General features: G+C 46.1%; 1 protein-coding gene across 3 annotated transcripts in view; it reads left to right on the top strand.

The window, feature by feature from the left end:
* The window catches only part of ANKRD17 (ankyrin repeat domain 17), a 374674-nt gene that overhangs the window by 243481 nt on the left and 108322 nt on the right, over positions 1 to 22871 (top strand). For all 3 annotated transcript variants that reach the window (XM_030190627.1, XM_030190626.1, XM_030190628.1), the window contains 2 exons: positions 1459 to 1634; positions 12592 to 12754. In XM_030190627.1, coding sequence (XP_030046487.1) covers positions 1459 to 1634; positions 12592 to 12754 — 339 coding nt within the window. The remainder of the gene's footprint in view (positions 1 to 1458; positions 1635 to 12591; positions 12755 to 22871) is intronic.

Below are 22871 nucleotides of genomic sequence, written 5' to 3' on the forward strand. Positions count from 1 at the left end.
CCCCCTTCTAAGAATCCAAATTAACCCAAACCACCCCAACAACCCCTCCCCTCAGATATCCCCTTAAGAGTCTATCCCCCCCCCCCCCCCGTCACGCTATGTTTACACAAAACCAGTACAAAGAACCAAATTGTTAATACACACAATGCTGTAAAAAGGGCCCCCATTTAAATTTATGACAACTTTTAAAGCCATATCTTTTTGAATTTTTTCAAAAACAGTGAACAAATTCAAAAGTGTGTGGGATATGCGCAAGGGTTGCTTAAATAGGAAGATTGAAACAAAACCTATTCAATAAGGCATACCATAATGATCCATCCTAAATACCAGACAAGGAAACTTAAACCAGAACTGGACAAAACCGAATTCTCTATACTTGACTGCTTCATTTACTTTGTCACTAATGAACTTTAACGCAATACCACTTTATTTCTCATTCCGGAAATGAATTCTTTATACTTGACTGCTTAATTTACTATGTCTTTGAAGACACATCTCTTCAACAAAGCCTACAAGAAGAACCCTTAATGACACAAATCACCACCCAACCCACCCAAGTATTAAAATACACCTCTTACACCACCCTATCTAACACTTCTTTCTCTAATCCCTTATACATCTTCTGCTTACTACCGATTGTATCTAAGATCCTGTCATGACTATGTCATAACAACACTCTGTAAGCCACATTGAGCCTGCAAATAGGTGGGTTAATGTGGGGTACAAATGCAATAAATAATAATAATGTCACTTATGAACTTTAATGCAATACCACTTTGTATTTCTCATTCCGGAAATGGCGATTGCCATTACGGAATAATGTAAGCCACATTGAGCCTGCAAATAGTTGGGAAAATGCGGGATATATGCTACAAATAAATAAATAAGCATGGCTGTTGAGATATTATGTTGGATAAGAGTAGTTGGGAACTAAGGCCAGTGCCGGATGGACTTCTCTGGTCTGTGCCCTGCAAATGGCAAAAGACATATGAAGATCAAGTCTGCATATTGTATATCACTTTATCATGTTCTTAACATTGAGATTAGCAATGAAATACTGTTAGCAGTACTTTTGCTTATAAACTATTGTCCCAAGACTGCATTATGTTTGAGTACATATATGTGATTAGCATGATGCCAAATTACCAATCGGTGTTTAAGCATGAATGGTTATTACCTGCACAGAGTGGTCGGTTCAGCTTGGCCTTTGTTGGGCAGACTGGGTGGACCATGCAGATCTTTACCTGCAGTCATTTACTATGTTATTGTGTTGATGTTCTAATCTTAAGTTTTAGCTTTGAAATGTTACTTTGTGAATAAAGGGTTCAAACGACCATCTCACGTCCTTTTTGGTGAGGAGGTTAGGTGGCCAAGGTTTGCAGGTGACGTTCTAGCAGGTGTTGTTTAAATAACTTGGAAAAAAAAAATCCTCTTTTCCTCTATTTTCTCTCCAATAAGACTGGTCTCACGCCGTTGATGGAAGCGGCTTCTGGTGGGTATGCTGAAGTGGGAAGAGTTCTTCTTGACAAAGGTGCTGATGTTAATGCTTCTCCTGTCCCTTCTTCAAGAGACACAGCTCTAACCATTGCTGCAGACAAGGGCCACTATAAGTTCTGTGAGCTGCTCATTAGCAGGTATGGCAGTTTAATAATCCGTGAAGTACATTGCCCTGTACAGGGCTGTGGAGTTCGAGTCAGTAAATGTGCTGACTCCGACTTCAGTTTCAAAATAAAAACTTATAACGTTATAATATGTGATACATTTTTATCATTTTATACTTATCTTTTTGTCCTGGATCTAAAGCAAGGTTCTCAGCCCAGTCTTCGGGACACACCTATCCAGTCAGGTTTTCAGGATATCCACCATGAATATGCATAAGATAGATTTGCGTAGAATGGTGGTAGTGCATGCAAATATAACTTGTGCATATTTTCTGGTGGAAATCCTGAAAACCTGACTGGCTAGGTGTGTCCCGAGGACTGGTTCAGAACCCCTTCTCTAAAGTAATAGTAAATATTGGTTATATTTACCAGTACTTTAGATCCAGGACAAAGATATCTATAGACAGATAAATAGGTACATAGATTTCCAGAACAAAACATTTAAAGCCTAATACCAGTAGGAGCTAGAGTCGGAGTTGGACAGTAGAAAAGTAGAGGTGTCGGAGTCCAGGTCGGAGGTTTGGTGTACCATCTCCTCAGCCCTGGCCCTGTACTTTCTTAGACCAAAAAGACAGAATAGAAATTACAGTATTAAATTACACCACACAGAATATCCAGTGTACCTGAATGTAACACACCTTGAGTTACTACTGAAATGTGTGATCAAATCCAAATAATTATAAAGCAACGTAACTTTATTGGAAGTTTTGTTACTTCACTTTTCCTGAGTGCATTGAATTAAACCAGTGTTGAAACCAAAAGCCCAGGTACTTTGGTACTAAACAATAAAGAAGTACAAGATGAATAAATGACACCAGATATCCAAGAATTCACCTAGAAAAAACTAAGTGCCAGTGCTGTATTATTCCAATTAGTAAAATGTAGCATAACATTTGTTCATAAAACAAACTTGGGGTAGGTTTTCGGCCGTTGACGGTCAGCTTTCTTTGGCCACTGCCAGCTATATCCCCAGATATTCAATGTCAAGCCATATCCGGGCACCAGAATTGAATATATAGACATACATGGCCAATTAAAACCTACGCAGTTCTGTGTGATAGTCAACGCCGAACTTCATAAGGTGAACTGCATAAAGATAGGACTATGTTTTATGCTGTTACCGTATGTGGTTAAGAACCGAATATGGGCACTTAATCAGATAAATGCTACTCTGCCCTGGACTACCCACAAAATAGCTGGTTTTGACTTAGGTACTAACCAAGCGTATTCAATAGCACTGTCTAGTTAAGTGCCAATGAATATGCCCAGTTAGCCCCGGACAAGCAATTCAGACAGCCAGGAGCTGTTTCTGGCCATTTAAATTGATTATTGACCCCCTTTGGCTTTGATTTTTGACTCCTTGCGTTATGTGGATGATGATATCTTTTTTAAAAGTATTGATATTCATTTCTTAGTATACCGCCTAAGCGGAATAATTCACAAACTATAGTTCAAAAAGAGAGAAAAGAAATCTATTCAGCATCATAGAATAGAAACAAAAGGACAGGACAAGGGAAAACAGTAAAGAAAGGGAAGGGTCCTCAGTCTCCCTGTCAAGCCCCTGACTCTGCATGTTGACCATAAGCTTGTCAAACCAAGTGTGTTATCAAAGTAGCTCGGAACTTCAGTTATGAAGGTTCTGAATGGAGGGGAATGGGAACAGCATTCCAGAGGGCTTGGGCTGTACAAGAGAAAGCTGCATGATGGGTGGAATCAAGAAGGGAATATTAAACAGAAGGGATTGAAAGATGAGATTCAAAAGCTGAGCGCTTTCGCTGGAATGTAAGGTGTTTAATTGAAAGGAGAGGTAAGCATGGGCAGATGAGAAGAGGGACTTATGAGTCAAAATTAATATCTTAAAGTGGATTCTGTAGAGAAGCAGAAGCTAGTGTGAGCGTGTTAGGAGTGGGGTAACTTGGTCAAATTGTTTTGTGCGATAGAGAATACAGATGGCTGTATTTTGCACAGACTGAAATCTTTTAATAAGGCATGCATAGACAAGTATGCAATAACTAAGGGATGTAATACTGAGAGATAAACTGAAGTGCTATGATACAAGATTGTGTTGAGGAAGCAACTTGACAATTCAAGTTTATTGAAAGGCTTACTATTCCGCCTACTGAAGAAATGTCTAGTTAGCTTACAATCTAATATAAAGGTAAGAAAGAGAGTGGCCTAGTGCTTAGGGTGGTGAACTTTGGTCCTGAGGAACTGAGTTTGATTCCCACTTCAGGCACAGGCAGCTCCTTGTGACTCTGGGCAAGTCACTTAACCCTCCATTGCCCCAGGTACAAATAAGTACCTGTATACAATATGTAAGCCGCATTGAGCCTGCCATGAGTGGGAAAGCGCGGGGTACAAATGTAACAAAAAAAAAACACAGAGAGGGTAGGGAGAGAACTACAATAATGATAGGAAATGGGGGAGGAGAAGCACACAAGAACAACTGTTCAGTCTAGAGTCACTGGCAAGAAACATACTTAAAGATAGGCCCCTCTAAATAAGTGAGTTTTAAGGTCCATCTTGAAGCACTGAAGGGTGCTGTGGATCCTGAGATGATTGAGCAAGGTGTTCCACAGGTCTGGGCCCTGGACAGAGAATATAGATCGTCTGGTAGAATTGTGTAAAGTGTTGCGAAGAGAGGGTACGATAAGTCTATTCTGGGTTTGTGAGCACAAAATCCTGGTAGGGCAATAGGGTGTCAGAAACTGGGAGAGAAATAAGGGTTCTACCGCTAAGCGGATTTTGTACACTAAAAGAAACAGTTTAAAGGTGATGTGATGGGCCATAGGTAGCCAATGTGCCTCTTTAAGGAGTGGTGTAATGTGATTGTATTTCTTGTGGCCGGTGAGCAGTTTTATAGGCGTATCTTGCGCGATCTGAAAACGTCATAAATCTTTTTACTCGAAGACCATGATATATGGAATTGCAGTAGTCAAGCTATGTAAGAATAAGTGAGTGGATAAGAATCTTCAGAGCAGCATGATCTATATATGACCATATAGAGCAGATCATGCGAAGCTTATAAAATGATGCTGGACTACCGAAGAAATCTGGGGAATAAATATTAGAACGTTGTCTAGGATAGCACCTAAAATTTTCACGTTATCATATAACAGGACTGGAGTAGAGCATAGGAGTAGGGATGTTACCAAGGCTCTTGGTGTTAGTAGTGAGCAGTATTACCTGGGACATGGTAGCACCAACTGATAATTTGTTACAATTGAAATTGAGCTGCTGGTCAAAGACAATGCCAAGGTACTTAAAGGACTTTGTTAAGGAGATAAGAGTACCATTAATTGACAGATACTATGGAACAAAAACCAGCATAATTAAAGTTGAAGATACAGCAGCAGCACTTAGTTTCTTTGGGTGAATTTATTGAATATCGGTAACCAAAAGTCAGGCAGGAAATCACCTTTGGGCTGTGGCATCTTTGCAAGGTCACAGTAAAATAAGGCTAATAATTTGCAAATGTTACCTTCTTTCCTACAAAAAAAGCACAATAATAAATTTGAGTTGCAAGAAAAATAAGAGTTTCTCCGAGGAGAAGCAAGCTTATAGATTCTCACAATTGGGTGACACCGACCTGCGTCGCCTGGTCCTAGATTTATAAAAGTATAAATAGAGCTTTGTGGAGCATGAGTGCCTTCCCACCCTGCTGCGGGAACACGGTCTCCTCAGTTCTTTTTCTACCGCGGTGAGGAGAGGGCGTGTTTTTTGTACTGTGTCTTCACATCGCTCGATCCTAAAGAGCTTTTTTGTGTCTTTCGGGTTTTTTTCATTAAATTTTTCTTCCATTATTGTGTTCCTGTTGTAGAACCTTCTTTCTTTGTTTTCCCTTAAGTTTTTAGTTTATTTTCCATGGGTTTAAGGGTTCCTTTCTTTTTCATTGTCATCAGGCCTCTTTTAGGCCTTGACTTCAGCCAGAAACTTTCTCTTTCTTTTTTGCCATGCCTTGCCCCTTTTTCAATATACAAATCTTATGTCCCAAACATCCAGCTTTATCTAGCACAGTTCAGTCTCTCTTATTCATTGTACTCTATTTATTCACTCAATTTTTTCACGGGGATCATCAGATAGATTCCTAAAGGACAAGTCCATAGACCGCTATTAAATGGACTTGGAAAAATTCCGCATTTTTAGGTATAACTTGTCTGGAATGTTTTCACGTTGGGGGAGCGTGCCAGGTGCCCTTGACCTGGATTGGCCACTGTCGGTGACAGGATGCTGGGCTAGATGGACCTTTGGTCTTTCCCAGTATGGCACTACTTATGTACTTATGTACTAATTCCCATTTGGGCACAGCGTCCCATCCACTATGGCGCTGTGTGCATCTTCATAGATCCACCCGATATTTTTTTGAATTGCCAGACATTTCAAACTTTCAGTACAATTAACTAGGTATTTAGCTTTAGCAACAGCCCTGCAAATCGATCAAACCTCTGCCAACAAGGCCAAATTTCGAGATTCTTCATCAGGGTGGAGGTTTGCTGAAATAGACATAGATCATTAGTATTTGCTGCTATAATCTTCCACAAAATTTTTTTTTATTATTATTTTATCTCTTCTCCATAATCTTTAAGAACTGTGACTACCGTACCTCATAGTCTGCTCTTGCAAATACAAAAAGATGGCCGCGGTGTCTGACGCGGAATTCATCAATTAAATAGCTCCCAGCTGAACAAAAATGCTCTACTCTAATAGGACCCCATTACTGTCACTCTAATTAGTGACCATCAATCCATTTCGGAGTTTAGCCCACCCGGACTTAAAGTCTTCAAATAAAATATCCATCTCTGTTATTTATAGTTTAGTATACGACCAGCATTCCCTCCTTCCCAGCCCAGCTGGGCACAGTCAATAATCCGCCACTGAATCTCCTCAAGGTTATGTTGGTAATCCACCCAGTGTTGTACTAGTGGGGCAGTCATTACCCGTTTTTGTATTCTTGATTTGTGTTCATTCAACCATTGTTTTTCAGGCACCATCGCTTCATTTAATTTAGCTGAGGAAGTTTTTCCTTCCTTGTTCACAAAGGTTCCCAGTGGCTTTAAGCGCTGTACCTGCTGCAATTGGACAATCTCTGGGAAAGACACCTATTCTTGGTGTCTACAGTGTCTTGGGCTCGACCATAGCCCTACTAACTGTGTCTTCTCATGAAGAAGAGGACCCAGATTTCCAGAGAGGCTCAATGTGAGAAGATTTTTTGGAGCAAGTCTGGTTTCTAGACGTCGGCATCAAGGACGGAGGCATCGATATTGACATTGAGCGTTGCACAGGCATAGGGGAGCGTTGGTAAGTATGACTGCTGCTAGACCCTTAGACACTGGGAGCAGTGAAGCATCAAGTAGGTCTCCATCTGCCTCGAGGCTTCCTGCTGTGCAGGGCCCCTGGGACTGTTCATTGCCTGAGGTGTCGTGTGAATTCGATGTCCTTGGCACCATGGAGGCTCGATGACACTCTTCAGGTGAAGGCTAAGAAGCATCTTCATTGGTTGCCCTCAACACATGAGGCCGGGAGCTCCAGGGCGTCGAAGGATTCGGCACCTGAGAAGCGTCGGCGCTGGGAAGACCACTGATGAGATCTGATGCGCTGGTCTCCCAGCAGCCAAGACCCAGCTCCCTCATCGACACAGCGGTTCTGCAATTTAAGCCTGAGCCGGCACCCCAACTTTTCCTGGTGTCTGCCCTTGATGAGTGCATCTGGGCCTTGCTCCCTGAGTTGCTGGATGGTCTCATGCAACGGTTTGCATGGGCTTCGGGGGTGCTTGTGCTTACCTTGCCTACCTTTGTGGCTCTGCTTGGTCCTCAGCCTTTGGTGCGGCCTCCAACACCAATGCTGCATGCAGCTCCGGTGTCGACTGCCACCCAAGTCGGCACTCCCTCGACGTCCCTGGATGAAACTTTGCTGGAGTCAATGTGGGATTGACTTCTCGACACAGTTTTCGTGGACATGGTTCTTCCACGTCAAGGCAAGTTCGGTCTCGACACTCCCATCAGGAGGTATTGTCTGACACTGAAGAGGATTCAGAGGAGGATCCAAGGTACTTTTTCTCAGATAAGTCCTTTGGAATTCCCTCTGAACCCTCCCCTCCACCTGAAATGAGAATGTCTCCTCCAGAGAGCCTTTCATTCCCGGCTTTTGTTAAGAAAATGATTGATGATTTTCCCTTTCCTTTGGAAGTGGAAGATGAGCCCAAGGCCAAGATGCTCAAAGTCCTGGACCACACGTCTCCTCCTAGGGATGCTGTGACTGTCCCTCTCCATGAGGTACTCCATGAAGTCCTTGTTAGGAACTGGGAGTCCCCTCTGTTGGTCCCTGTCATGCCTAAGAAGATCGACACCTAGTATCCGGAGCCTCAGTTGACTCACAATTCCATGGTGGTGGAATCCGCTCTCAAAAGAGCCAGGAGTTCCAGGGACTATGCCTCAGCGCCCTCAGGTAGAGAAGCTAGAACCCTAGATTCTTTTGGGAGGTAGATGTACCAGGCTTCCATGCTTATTTCCTGAATACAATAATACCAGCTCTTCACTCGGTGCACAAGTTATTGGACCTGGCTGAGGCAGTCTCTCAGGAGCAGGCAGAGTCATTTTGCAGCAGAAGGCATGTCAAAAGTTCTTGGCCAGGGGCACTTATGACACTTTTGATGTGGCATCCAGGATCTCTGCTCAGAGTATTGCCTATTGCTATCAGAGGCATAGGTATAACCCCTCGGCTCGCCAGTCTGTTCAGGCTCAGCCCCAGCGTGCTCATTCATGTCAACAGCGTGCGCCTAAGGCCCCTGCTGCTCCCCAGTCAAAGCAAGGGATGAGTTTTTGACTGGCTCCAGCATAGCATAGCCACAGTAAAGTGTCCATCCTTAATGACTTGCCATTGGGGGAGGCTGAAGTTTTTCCACGAGAAGTGACCCCTTATAACCTCCGACTGGTGGGTTCTTCAGATATTCTCTCAGATTTGCACTCAGTTGTTATCAAAGACATTCATTCATTCATTCAGCTCTCAGCACAGGCAGATACTTACAGAGGAACTCTCCGCCCTTCTGAAGGCCCATGTGGTTGATCCCATTCCACCTGGGGAGGAAGGGCGGGGATTCTATCCCAGGTACTTCCTTGTGCAGTAGAAAACGGGGGATGCATTCTATCCTAGACCTAAGGGCCCTGAACAGATTCCTAGTCTGAGAAAAGTTCAGGATGGTTTCCGTGGGCACCCTTGTCCCATTAATTCAGGAAAACGATTGGATATGTTCTCTGGACTTATGCATATGCTCACATCCTGATACTTCCAGCCCACTAGATGTATCTTCGATTTTGGCTGGGAACACATCACTTTCAGTACTGCGTGTTGCCTTTTGGCCTCACATCAGCTCCCAGGGTCTTCACCAAAATGTCTAGTGGTAGTTGCAGCATTGTTACGCAGACTGGGAGTCCATGTGTTTCCATTTCTCGATGATTGGCTAATGAAGAGCATGTTTTCAGATGGAGCTCAGTACTAGGATTCATTTTAAACTACCCAGTCACATCTTCACCCTGTCCAGCCATTGGAATTCATAGCAGCCCTGCTTAATACACAGAGGGTTGGAGCCTACCTTCCAGATGCGAGAGCAGATTCTCTTGTCGTACTGGCTTCCAAGATTCGAGCCTCTCAGCAGGTCACAGCTCTGCAGGTGTATGTTACACCAGTGACATGTCTTCACATGAGACCGGCCCAATGGACCCTGGCTTCTCAGTGGTATCAAGCCATGAGGAGTCTAGAAGATGTCATCCAAGTGTCCCCAGAGCTTGTACGCTCTGTTCAGTGGTGGACCGTTCAATCCAATTTGAATCTGGGGCTTCCATTTCAAATTCCACAGCCACAAAAAGTGCTGACGACAGATGCATCTCTTCTCAGTTGGGGAGCTTTTGTAAATGGGCTACACATCCATAGTGTTTGATCCACCTAGGAAACATCTTCAGATCAACCTCCTGGAGCTTCGGGTGATCTGGAACGTTCTAAAGGCTTTCAGAGATCCACTGTCTCATCAAATTGTACTCATTCAAACAATCAGGTTGCAATGTGTTACACCAACAAGCAGGGGGGCACCCGATCATGCCCTCTGTGTCAGGAGGCCATCCAGATCTGGCATTGGGCTCACCAGCATGGCATATTCCTTTGAGCCACTTAATCTGGCGGGCACAAACAATACTCTGGCCGACAGACTGAGCAGGATAATGCAACCACACGAGTGGTCTCTCAATGTGGGCATAGCCTTTACTACTACTACTACTATTTAGCATTTCTATAGCGCTACAAGGCGTACGCAGCGCTGCACAAACATAGAAGAAAGACAGTCCCTGCTCAAAGAGCTTACAATCTAATAGACAAAAAATAAAGTAAGCAAATCAAATCAATTAATGTGTACAGGAAGGAGGAGAGGAGGGTAGGTGGAGGCGAGTGGTTACAAGATCTTTCGAGTGTGGAGTGCTACTCATCTCATCCACAAAGTCCCTCAGTTCTGTTCCAGGCTTCAGACTCATGACAGACTAGCATCAGATGTCTTGCTCCTCAACTGGGGGACAGGTTTTCTGTATGTGTATCCTCCCATACCTCTAGTTGAAATTCAAGCAAGACAGCAGAACCATGATTCTGATCTCGCCGCACTGGCCATGACAGATATAGTTCCCTCTTCTTCTGGAGTTATTCTCTGAAAAACTGTGGAGATTTGAGTGTTTTCCTACCCTCATCACGCAGAATAAGGGGTCTCTTCTACATCTCAACCTCCGTTCCCTGGCTTTCACAGCTTGGATGTTGAGAGCCTAGAATTTGCTTCCTTGGGTCTTACAGAGGGTGTCTCCCGGGTCTTGCTGGCTTCCAGGAAAGACTCCACTAAGAGGTGCTATTCTTTCAAATGGAGGAGGTTTGTCATCTGGTGTGAGAGCAAGGCCCTAGATCCCCTTGCTTGCTCTACACAGACCCTGCTTGAATACCTTCTACACCTATCAGTCTGGTCTCAAGACCTACTCCGTAAGGGTTTACCTTAGTGCAATTAGTGCTTATCATCAGCGTATAGAAGGTAAGCCCATCTCTGGACAGCCTCTAGTTGTTGGGTTCATGAGAGGTTTGCTTTCGTCAAAGCCCCCTGTCAACCCTTCACCTGTGTCATTGGATCTCAATGTCATTTTCACCCAGCTGATGAAAGCTCCTTTTTAGCTACTGAATTCTTGCTATCTGAAGTACTTCACCTGGAAGGTCATTTTCTTGGTGCATGTTACTTCAGCTCGTAGAGTCGGTGAGCTTCAGGCCTTAGTGGTGGATGCACCTTATACTAAGCTTCATCACAACAGAGTAGTCCTGCGCATTCATCCTAAGTTTCTGCTGAAGGTGCTGTCGAAGTTCCATCTGAACCAGTAGATTGTCTTGCCAACATTCTTTCCCCGACCTTATGCCCATCCAGGCGAAAGCAACTTGCAAGAGAGCATTGGCCTACTACATGGAGTGGACCAGGCCCCACAAACAGTCCGCCCAACTTTTGGTTTCTTTTGATCCCAACAGGATGTGGGTCGCCATTGGGAAATTCACAATCTCTAATTGACTGGCAGATTGCATTTCTTTCACTTATTCTGAGGCAGGGCTGGCCCTAGAGGGTCATGTCACAGCTCATTATGTCCGATCCATGGCTGCATTGGTAGCCCACTTGAGGTCAGCCTCCATTGAAGAAATTTGCAAGGCTGCGACATGGTCTTCAGTCCACACATTCACACATCTCATTGCTGTCTTGAGCAGGATACCCAACGCAATAGTCAGTTCAGGCAGACAGTGTTGCAGAATCTTGGGGTCTAGAATCCAACTCCACCCCCCTAGGCCCATTTTATTCTGTTCCAGGCTGCACTCTCACTCAGTTTTGTATATAGTTTCAGGTTAATCTATGTTATGTCCTTGCCATTGCGAGGCTCAATTTACCAATGTTTGTTGTTTTTGGTGAGCATGGATGCTAGAGATTCCCCACTTGTGAGAATCTATAAGCCTGCTTGTCCTCCTAGAAAGCAAAAATACCCTATAGTAGGTATTCTCCGAGGACAGCAGGCTTTATATTCTCACAATCCCTCCCACCGCCTCTTGGAATTGTCTCCTTTGTTATATTTACTTTATTTTTGCTGTAGTATAAAACTGAGGCGATCGTGTTCTCACAGCAGGAGGGAAAGGCACTCGCGTATACGGAGTGTGTCTCGCGATCCACAAAGCTCTATTTATAATTTTATAAATCCCGGACCGGGCGATGTGGGTCGGCGTCACCCACTTGTGAGAATATAAGTCCTGCTGTCCTCTGAGAACACCTACTACAAGTAAGTATATTCGCATGATGGTCTGCCAGGTCTGTCTAGTCTCTAGCTTTGTGTAGTTCAGACCTCAGTTGATTTCTATTTTCACTTTCCTGCTTCTAAAGAGCCTTTTACCATCTGGGATTTCAATGTTACATATCTTCTCATTGCTTTCAGTGCATCCAGTACTTATGTAAAGAAACAACTCTTGTTCTAGAGCTTGTAGCCATAATATTATGATTCCTTGTTCTCGTGACAATTTTGGAACTCGTTTTCAACTCGCGGATTACTGTTTGTGTATTAGTTAAACCACCTGTAGTATTTTAATGTGGTTCTTCTTTCTCACTTCTCCTTGAATTAGACCTGTAAGGTGAAGCTTTGGTATTTCTCCTCTTGCACTGTTCCCCTCCCCCCCCACCCCATTTTTCCCCCCCACTCCATGGAGTTGGAGGTGTTCCTGAAAGTTGCACTGTCTCACAAAATAGAAGGCTAGACACAATGTCCTGCTTCAAAAAAAAAAAAAAAAAAAGGTTGAGAAGTTGCATTGGCTTTCCCCTGTTATAGAATATAGAAATCCAGTAAAGGATGGGTGGAAGACAAGTCGGTGAAAGTAAATTGCTGTGCTGTTCCAGGGGCGCTCATATTGATGTGCGTAATAAGAAAGGGAATACTCCCTTGTGGCTGGCAGGAAATGGTGGGCACCTGGATGTCGTCCAGTTACTGGTGCAAGCTGGTGCTGATGTAGATGCTGCAGACAACAGAAAAATAACCCCTCTCATGGCAGCCTTTAGAAAGGTATGTTTTTATTTCTGCATTTGACTTCTGCACAGTTAAATAATCTTTCATGTTTGCAGTTCCTGATTGATTTCATTTTTGTTTGATTACAGTGATCTCTCATTACACTAAGCTATTTTATGGTGAATCCTGAACCACTGAATGTTCTGAAGTCCTGTTTGTCCTTTAGCTATATTTCAAGTATAGCAAAGCAAGGTGTGCAGTAGTTGAGTTTTCAGGGTACCCACAATGAGCATACATGAGATACATTTGCATAATTGGAAACCTAGTATCAGTAAGTTTATCTCGTGCATATTCATTGTGAAGATCCTGAGGGCAGTAAGACAGGAAGCCACTTGGCCCTGCTCCATATTATTATAACATTTTTTTTCTCCCACGTATCTCCTCTTTTGGACCTTGCGGCTCCACTGGCTAACCTTTCAGTGATTCTTTAGAGTTGGGTGTAACCCCAGGGGACTGGAGAAAGGCAGATGTGGGCCTTTTCCACAAAAACAGGAGGAGGTTGGAAACCGCGGGCTAATTAATCTGACCTCTGTGGTGAATAAATATCTGAAATAGGGTGGACACTCTGGATGGTTAGGTAATAGGAAAAGGGATCTGTACTTCTATGTACATAAGAAAAGTAGGACTTGAAGATGATCATATCTAATGATTTTGAGGTGGTCAAATAGGTACAAAAAGTGATGGCCAAAGCCTGAAGGATGCTTGGGTGTATAGGGAGAGGAATGGTCAACAGGAAAAAGGAGTTAGTAGTGCCTCTGAGACCTCATTTAGGGTACTAAAATGGTCAGTAGTCTTTGTCATAAAGCATATGGGGACAGACTCTTAAGATTTGTATGCTTAGGAATGATATGATACTTTTAAATACCTCCGTGGCATAAATTTACAGGAAATGGGCCTCTGAATTAAAAGTAAGCTGTGGAACAAGGGGGTATAGAATGAATGTGAAAGGGGACAGACTTAGGAGTAATCTAAAGAAATACTTCTTTTCAGAAAGGGTGGCAGATGTGTGGAATGGCCTCTCAGTGGAGGTGGTGGTGACAAAAGACTGTATCTGAATTCAAGAAAGCATAGGACAGGCACAGAAGATCTCTGAGGGAGAGGAAAGGATAGTGGAGGGTAGTGGTTTGTGTGGTTGGCAGTTTGGTAATATTTAATCACCAGATAGTTGTTAATGTGACAGTTAGTGTTTGACAGTTAATTTCATGGACAATTGCACAAAATTGTTAATCACTTATACATAAAAACACTAGTGATTGTGTTGCATTATGTGTTGAGTGGTTAATAGTCTGAACAACGGATAGGTAGACTGGGTAAGGCTATATGGTAGTAGTTCCCAAACCTGGTCCAGGAGGCATTCCTGCCAGTCAGGTTTTCAGGATATCCACAATGAATATTCATGAGAGAGATTTGTGGTTCAAGAAGGTTCCAGCTTGGGGACGTGCCAGAAAATCAGCATTACCTATCAGGTACTACAGTGTACTCAATATCACTGTCTTGCTTTGATCCTGCATTTCAGGCATGACTTCAGTTTCACTTCTATTTAAGAAAGATAAGCAAGAAAATGAGCTGTATTTCATGAAATTTCTTACAGTAGTTAATATTATGCAGCCCCATTGGGAAATTTGCAGTGTATTGTTATTGGTACAGATATATTGTCCACTTTATTTTTTATATATGTTTTACTGGTTTTAAAGTAAACATTTATAATTCAACATCAACATTACAAACAAATAAAAGGATAGTGAAGCTACTAAATATTCTCTTGACGAGTTTTCCACTTATGTATTCTTGCTGTTATACCTGACGAATGAAAAATTAAAGAATTTTCATATGTTGTCTGGTTCCACCACATATAATTGTTAAAATTTGAGTTGTCCGTTAAGTGTCAGTTTCAATGCCATGGTTATCAGAACATTAAATAGCAATTTATTGTCATCATAAATATACTTTAGGTGCAGTTTCTCCTATATTAGGTATATTGCCCACTTTTGATGAGACATCCACATGCATATTTCTTGGTTATTCTTTCCCTCCGTTGACAGTAGATCCTGCTGTTTACTTAAAGGAAATGATTTGATGTATTCATCCATGTGATTTAATTTTCTTAGTGGATTTTCAGGGTGCATTTTCTTTTTAAATACATGATATTGAGCAAAGGTTATCAAATGTTAAAAGTAATAGAAGGATTGCTGGTAGGTAGATTCATATTGTCAAGTTGTTCGTTTTCATGCAAGAGCAGATTATTTTTGAGGGCATTAATACTGTACCTGTTGCCTTTCTTTTTTTTTTTTTAATTTTTTAAGATCAGTTTATGTCATAATATATTTGGCTTTGATTTTTGGACTGTGTATCATTTTTTCTCCGAGGACAAGCAGGCTGCTTGTTCTCACGACTGGGTTGACGTCCGCGGCAGCCCCCACCAACCGGAAGAAGCTTCGCGGGACGGTCGGCACGCAGGGCACGCCCACCGCGCATGCGCGGCCGTCTTCCCGCCCGTGCGCGACCGCTCCCGCCAGTTCCTTTTTTTCCGCGCCTGGAGAGAGTCGTGCTTTGCCGCTCTCTCTACTTCAGCCGCCGGATTCTTGCGATCGCGTATACGCGGATCGCGCTTCGTTAATTTAATTTAATTTCCTTTTATTATCTTTTCTTTTAAAAAAAAAAAAAAAAAGACTGCGCGTGTGGAGCACGCGCTCCCCTTTTTCCCTCGCTTCCAGCGGGGACGCCTCGTTGCGGCCTAGTGGCCGCTCGGTCGGCTGGTTTTTTCGTGGTGTGATTTTAGCCACCATTGCCGACTTTGACTTCGCCAACGCGATTTTTCCGTCGATGTCCTCGAAGGTCCCGAGTGGATTTAAAAAGTGTGGTCTCTGCGGCCGGCCGATCTCGCAGACCGACACCCACGCTTGGTGCCTCCAGTGCCTCGGGCCGGAGCACAATCTCAAGTCGTGCGCGCTGTGTCTCGGTCTCCGGAAACGGACTCAGGTTGCGAGGCAAGTTCTGCGGGACCGTCTTTTTGGAACTTGCGCCGGCCCCTCGACGTCGACCTCGACGGCATCGGTATCGAAGGCCGGATCTTCGGTACCGGTATCGATGCCCGAGACATCGGCACCGATGGCAGCGACCCCAGGAGAACAGGTCCCGTCGGCCCGCCGGTCCGCCGGTGAGAGTGGGGTTGAGAGGCCGCGTGGGCTGTCGGCCCCGGTCACTCCCTCAACTCGTGAGCCACGGGACCGAACCCTGTCGGACCCGGTACCTCGAGACCGAGGGGGATCGACCTCCTCCTCCTCCATGCCCTCCGGCGCCGGTGACGTGCACCGGAAAAAAGACAAGAAGCGCCGTCACCGGGAGCCCTCGGTGCACCCTGAAGGGGAGTCGACGCCGAAGCGTCATCGCAGAGAGGAGAGATCTCCGTCGGTGGTGGAGGTACCGACGCGTCGGGGTTCCGGCACCTCGGTGCCGTCTCCTGGCCCCCAGCAGCTTCTGGCACCGACACCCTTACCGGCCCCACCGCCTTTCCCGGCAGCGGGCCTGGACGAGTGCCTCAGAGCCATCCTTCCGGGGATCCTGGAAGGGCGGATGCGCCAGGCTGTGCCGGCGTCGGGGGTGCTTGCGCCCCCGGCGCCGATGACTGTGGCGCCGGCGAGCTCTAGCCCAGCGCCGGGGCTGTCGACACCGCCGCCGCTTGCGGTGCCGGTCTCGACCGCCACGCAGGTGGAGTCCCCGTCGACGTCGATGGAGGGAGCTCCGTCCCCGCCGGCGCGGGAGTCCACCGCTCGACGACACCGAGGCCTCGGTGCCTCGACGTCGAGCCGGGCCCGGTACCGGACTCAGCTACATGAGCTAATGTCCGATACCGAGGATGAGGACTCGTGGGGGGAAGAGGAAGACCCGAGATATTTCTCCTCAGAGGAGTCTACGGGCCTTCCCTCGGACCCCACGCCGTCACCGGAGAGGAAGCTCTCACCTCCTGAGAGTCTCTCCTTTGCCTCCTTTGTGAGGGATATGTCTATAAGCATTCCCTTTCCCGTGGTCTCTGTGGAAGAGCCGAGGGCCGAGATGCTCGAGGTCCTCGACTATCCATCACCACCTAGAGAGTCCTCCACGGTCCCGCTGCACAATGTCCTGAAGGAGACGCTGCTTCGGAACTGGGTGCGACCACTAACTAACCCCACCATTCCCAAGAAAGCAGAGTCCCAGTACAGGATCCACTCTGACCCAGAGCTCATGCGGCCCCAGTTGCCCCATGACTCAGCGGTCGTGGATTCTGCTCTCAAGAGGGCACGGAGTTCGAGGGATACCGCCTCGGCGCCCCCGGGGCGGGAGTCTCGCACTCTGGACTCATTTGGGAGGAAGGCCTACCAATCCTCCATGCTCGTGACCCGCATCCAATCTTACCTGCTCTATATGAGCATCCACATGCGGACCAATGTGCAACAGCTGGCGGACCTGGTCGATAAGCTCCCGCCGGAGCAGTCCAGGCCATATCAGGAGGTGGTCAGGCAGCTGAAGGCGTGCAGAAAGTTCCTGTCCAGGGGGATTTTTGACACCTGTGACGTGGCATCTCGTGCTGCGGCCCAAGGTATAGTGATGCGCAGGCTCTCATGGCTGCGTGCCTCTGACCTGGACAACCGCACCCAGCAGAGACTGGCTGACGTCCCTTGCCGGGGGGATAATATTTTTGGCGAGAAGGTCGAGCAGATGGTTGACCAACTGCATCAGCGGGAAACCGCTCTCGACAAGCTCTCCCACCGGGCGCCTTCAGCACCCGCCCCCGCGGGCGGGCGTTTTCCCGGGCTCGGCAGGCTGCACCCTATTCTTTTGCGAAGCGTAGGTACAACCAGCCGGCCCGAAGGCCTCGTCAGGCACAGGGACAGCCCCAGCGCGCTCGTTCCCGTCAACAGCGTGCGCCTAAGCAGCCCCCTGCGCCTCCACAGCAAAAGCCGGGGACGGGCTTTTGACTGGATCCACGGGAACATAGCCGCCCTACAAGTGTCCGTACCGGACGACCTGCCGGTCGGAGGGAGGTTGAAATTCTTTCACCAAAGGTGGCCTCTCATAACCTCCGACCAGTGGGTTCTCCAAATAGTGCGGTGCGGATACGCCCTGAATTTGACCTCCCTGCCTCCAAATTGTCCTCCGGGAGCTCAGTCTTTCAGCTCCCATCACAAGCAGGTACTTGCAGAGGAACTCTCCGCCCTTCTCAGCGCCAATGCGGTCGAGCCCGTACCACCCGGGCAGGAAGGGCAGGGATTCTATTCCAGGTACTTCCTTGTGGAAAAGAAAACAGGGGGGATGCGTCCCATCCTAGACCTGAGAGCCCTGAACAAATTCCTGGTCAAAGAAAAGTTCAGGATGCTTTCCTTGGGCACCCTTCTGCCAATGATTCAGAAAAACGATTGGCTATGTTCCCTGGATTTAAAGGACGCATACACTCACATCCCGATACTGCCAGCTCACAGACGTATCTCAGATTCCGCCTGGGCGCACGGCACTTCAGTATTGTGTGCTGCCCTTTGGGCTCGCCTCTGCCCCACGAGTGTTTACAAAGTGCCTCGTGGTGGTAGCGGCCTACCTACGCAAGCTGGGAGTGCACGTGTTCCCATATCTCGACGATTGGCTGGTCAAGAACACCTCGGAGGCAGGAGCCCTCCGGTCCATGCGGTGCACTATTCAACTTCTGGAGCTGCTGGGGTTGTGATAAATTACCAAAGTCCCATCTCCAGCCAACTCAGTCTCTGGAATTCATAGGAGCGCTGCTGAATTCCCAGACGGTTCGGCCTACCTTCCCGAAGCGAGGGCCACCAATCTCTTGGCCCTGCTTCGCAGACCAGAGCGTCTCAGCAGATCACAGCTCGGCAGATGTTGAGACTTCTGGGTCATATGGCCCTCCACAGTTCATGTGACTCCCATGGCTCGTCTTCACATGAGATCTGCTCAATGGACCCTAGCTTCCCAGTGGTTCCAAGCCACCGGGAATCTAGAGGATGTCATCCGCCTCTCCACCAGTTGCCGCACTTCACTGCTCTGGTGGACCATACGGACCAATTTGACCCTGGGACGTCCATTCCAAATTCCGCAGCCCACGAAAGTGCTGACGACGGATGCATCCCGCCTGGGGTTGGGAGCCCATGTCGATGGGCTTCACACCCAGGGTCTGTGGTCCCTCCAGGAAAAGGATCTGCAGATCAACCTCCTGGAGCTCCGAGCGATCTGGAACGCACTGAAGGCTTTCAGAGATCGGCTGTCCTGCCAAATTATCCAAATTCGGACAGACAATCAGGTTGCAATGTATTACGTCAACAAGCAGGGGGGCACCGGATCCCGCCCCCTGTGTCAGGAAGCCGTCGGTATGTGGCGTTGGGCGTGTCGCTTCGGCATGCTTCTCCAAGCCACGTACCTGGCAGGCGTAAACAACAGTCTGGCCGACAGACTGAGCAGAGTCATGCAACCGCACGAGTGGTCGCTCCATTCCAGAGTGGTACGCAAGATCTTCCCGAGAGTGGGCACCCCCTCGGTGGATCTTTTCGCCTCTCAGACCAACCACAAACTGCCTCTGTTCTGTTCCAGCTTCAGACACACGGCAGGCTAGCGTCAGATGCCTTTCTCCTTCATTGGGGACCGGCCTCCTGTATGCTTATCCTCCATACCTTTGGTGGGGAAGACCTTACTGAAGCTCAAGCAAGACCGCGGCACCATGATTCTGATAGCGCCCTTTTGGCCCCGTCAGATCTGGTTCCCCTCTTCTTCTGGAGTTGTCCTCCGAAGCAACCGTGGAGATTGGAGTGTTTTCCGACTCTCATTTCGCAGAACGACGGAGCGTTGCTGCACTCCAACCTTCAATCCCTGGCTCTCACGGCCTGGATGTTGAGGGCGTAGACTTCGCTGCGTTGGGTCTGTCTGAGGGTGTCTCCCGGGGCTTGCTTGCCTCTAGGAAGGATTCCACTAAAAAGAGTTACTTTTTTCAAGTGGAGGAGGTTGTGTCGTTTGGTGTGAGAGCAAGGCCCTAGAACCTCGTTCTTGCCCTGCACAGGACCTGCTTGAATACCTTCTGCACTTATCAGAGTCTGGCCTCAAGACCAACTCAGTAAGGAATCACCTTAGTGCGATTAGTGCTTACCATTATCGTGTGGAAGGTAAAGCCATCTCTGGAGAGCCTTAGTCGTTCGATTCATGAGAGGTTTGCTTTTGTCAAAGCCCCTATCAAGCCTCCTACTGTGTCATGGATCTCAACGTCGTCCTCACCCAGCTGATGAAACCTCCTTTTGAGCCACTGAATACCTGCCATCTGAAGTACTTGACCTGGAAGGTCATTTCTTGGTGGCAGTTACTTCAGCTCGTAGGGTCAGTGAGCTTCAAGCCCTGGTAGCTCATGCTCCATATACCAAATTTCATCACAACAGAGTAGTGCTCCGCACCCACCCAAAGTTCCTGCCGAAGGTGGTGTCGGAGTTCCATCTTAACCAGTCAATTGTCTTGCCAACATTCTTTCCCAGGCCGCATACCCGCCCTGCTGAACGTCAGTTGCACACATTGGACTGCAAGAGAGCATTGGCCTTCTACTTGGAGCGGACACAGCCCAACAGACAGTCCGCCCAATTGTTTATTTCTTCGACCTAACAGGCTAGGGGTCGCTGTCGGGAAACGCACCATCTCCAATTGGCTAGCAGATTGCATTTCCTTCACTTACGCCCAGGCTGGGCTGGCTCTTGAGGGTCATGGCACGGCTCATAGTGTCAGAGCCATGGCAGCCGTCGGTGGGCCCACTTGAAGTCAGCCACTATTGAAGAGATCTGCAAGGCTGCGACGTGGTCATCTGTCCACACATTCACATCACATTACTGCCTCCAGCAGGATACCCGACGCGACAGTCGGTTCGGGCAGTCGGTGCTGCAGAATCTGTTTGGGGTGTAAATCCAACTCCACCTCCAGGACCCGAATTTATTCTGGTCAGGCTGCACTCTCAGTTAGTTGTTCTTCGTAGGTCAATTTCTGTTGTTCCCTCGCCGTTGCGAGGTTCAATTGACCTGGGTTTCTTGTTTTGAGTGAGCCTGAGAGCTAGGGATACCCCAGTCGTGAGAACAAGCAGCCTGCTTGTCCTCGGAGAAAGGGTATGATACATACCTGTAGCAGTTGTTCTCCGAGGACAGCAGGCTGATTGTTCTCACCTACCCTCCCCTCCTCCCCTTTGGAGTTGTGTGTTTCATCTTTTGCTAGTCATTCAACTGGCGGGAGCGGTCGCGCACGGGGCGGGAAGACGGCCGCGCATGCGCGGTGGGCGTGCCCTGCGTGCCGACCGTCCCGCGAAGCTTCTTCCGGTTGGTGGGGGCTGCCGCGGACGTCAACCCAGTCGTGAGAACAATCAGCCTGCTGTCCTCGGAGAACAACTGCTACAGGTATGTATCATACCCTGTATAAGACCGAAAACCTTTAAAATTTGATATATACCTATATATATTACACAGTATGCCCCCTTGTATCTGACTCCAGTCGTATGCTTACTGCTGGATTATCTGCTATCCATCTTCTGTTCTCACATCTCTGTCCCCCTTCTAACTATGATTTCAGCTGTTTTTGTATTGTAAAGTGATTATGTGAATTTGGTTTTCAAAAAGTGGTATATTAAGAAATTAAACTAAATAATTATTACGCTCCTTTCTGTGAGCTGACCTGGATAGGATGCAGTTAAGAATCTTGCTAATTTCTTTAATTAAATTGTTAATTATAGGTGCATTTGTTTATGAAAGTGCTAAATTGACTTGTTCTCCTGTGAGGTAAGGAACAGATAAGATCTATTTTGGGAAAAGTTTTATCTGGTTCTACATTTGATCCATGTCATATTTCTATGATTAAGACTTTAGGAGAAATCACAGTTGATGCTGTTTTATGTATTCTTAATAAATCTTTAACCGAGGGAAAATTGCCTAACTCATTAAAGTTAGCTTCAGTGAGACTGTTGCTCAAGAATGAAAAGTTGGATGCCTTTAATGAAGAAAATTTTAGACTTTTCTTTCTCTTCCGTTTTTTAGCTAAGGTGTTTGAGAAGGCTGTATTATCTCAGTTAGTTGATTTTATGAATGAACATCAAGTTTTGGGCCAATATCAATTTGTTTTTTTGGGAGTGAACATGATACAGAATCATTGTTTCTTTCTATAACTGATATCATTCGGGTTGGATTTGACAAAGGAGATTATTTTTTTTCAAGTTCCGCTATTCATTTCTGTGGCGTTTGACTCTTAGTCATTCAGTTTTGTTGCAACGATTAAGAGGAATTGGGATCGCAGGAATAGTTGGGGAAATGGTTCTCATTTCTAGAACAACAGCATTACTGTGTAGTGAAGGGCAAAAATAGATCTAATGTAATTGTTTTGACTACAGGTGTTCCTCAATAATCTTGCTTTATCTGCAATATTGTTTAATATTTTTCTCTTACCATTGTGTACTCTTAGAGGTTTGGGTATTCAATACTGTATTTATGCGGAAGATATCCAAGTTTTCTTTAAAATTGAGAATTCAGTGAAAGACAATATTCAGGTGTTACGTTTATGTTTGCAGACAATCAAGCAATGGATGAGAGTGAATCATCTTAGTTTGCACATGGCAAAAGCACAGGTTATTATTGCATCATATTCTGCAGTAGCAGACACCCAATGATTCTTAATAGATGATTATGAGATTACCCTTGGAAAGAAAATTTGATCTTTGGGTGTTTTGATCGATTCAGCTTTAAATATGAAATCTCAAGTAGCTAAGGTGATTAGTACTGTCTTCTTCAAATTAAGACTTGTTAGAAGATTGAAGGATTATTTATCTTGTGAGAATTTTTGTTTAGTAGTTCAGTACGCTACTTTAAAGGTTACAAAATTATGCCTTACAGTCATTACAAATTGCACAAAATGCTGCTGCCCGTGTAATTCTGGGAATGAGCCATTTTGAACATATCACTCCTGCTCTTGCTTCTTTACATTGGTTGCCCATTGTGTATAGTGCAATATAAGATCTTACTTATAGTATTCAAAGTGATAATAAAATTTCTCCGGTGATTTCAGCAAGTTTATATTTACATCAGCCTTCCTGTTCTTTGAGGTCGCTATCTTCTAATTTGCTTGATGTTCCCTT

Source organism: Microcaecilia unicolor, chromosome 2 (assembly GCF_901765095.1).
Source record: "Microcaecilia unicolor chromosome 2, aMicUni1.1, whole genome shotgun sequence".
NCBI classification, from domain to species: domain Eukaryota; kingdom Metazoa; phylum Chordata; class Amphibia; order Gymnophiona; family Siphonopidae; genus Microcaecilia; species Microcaecilia unicolor.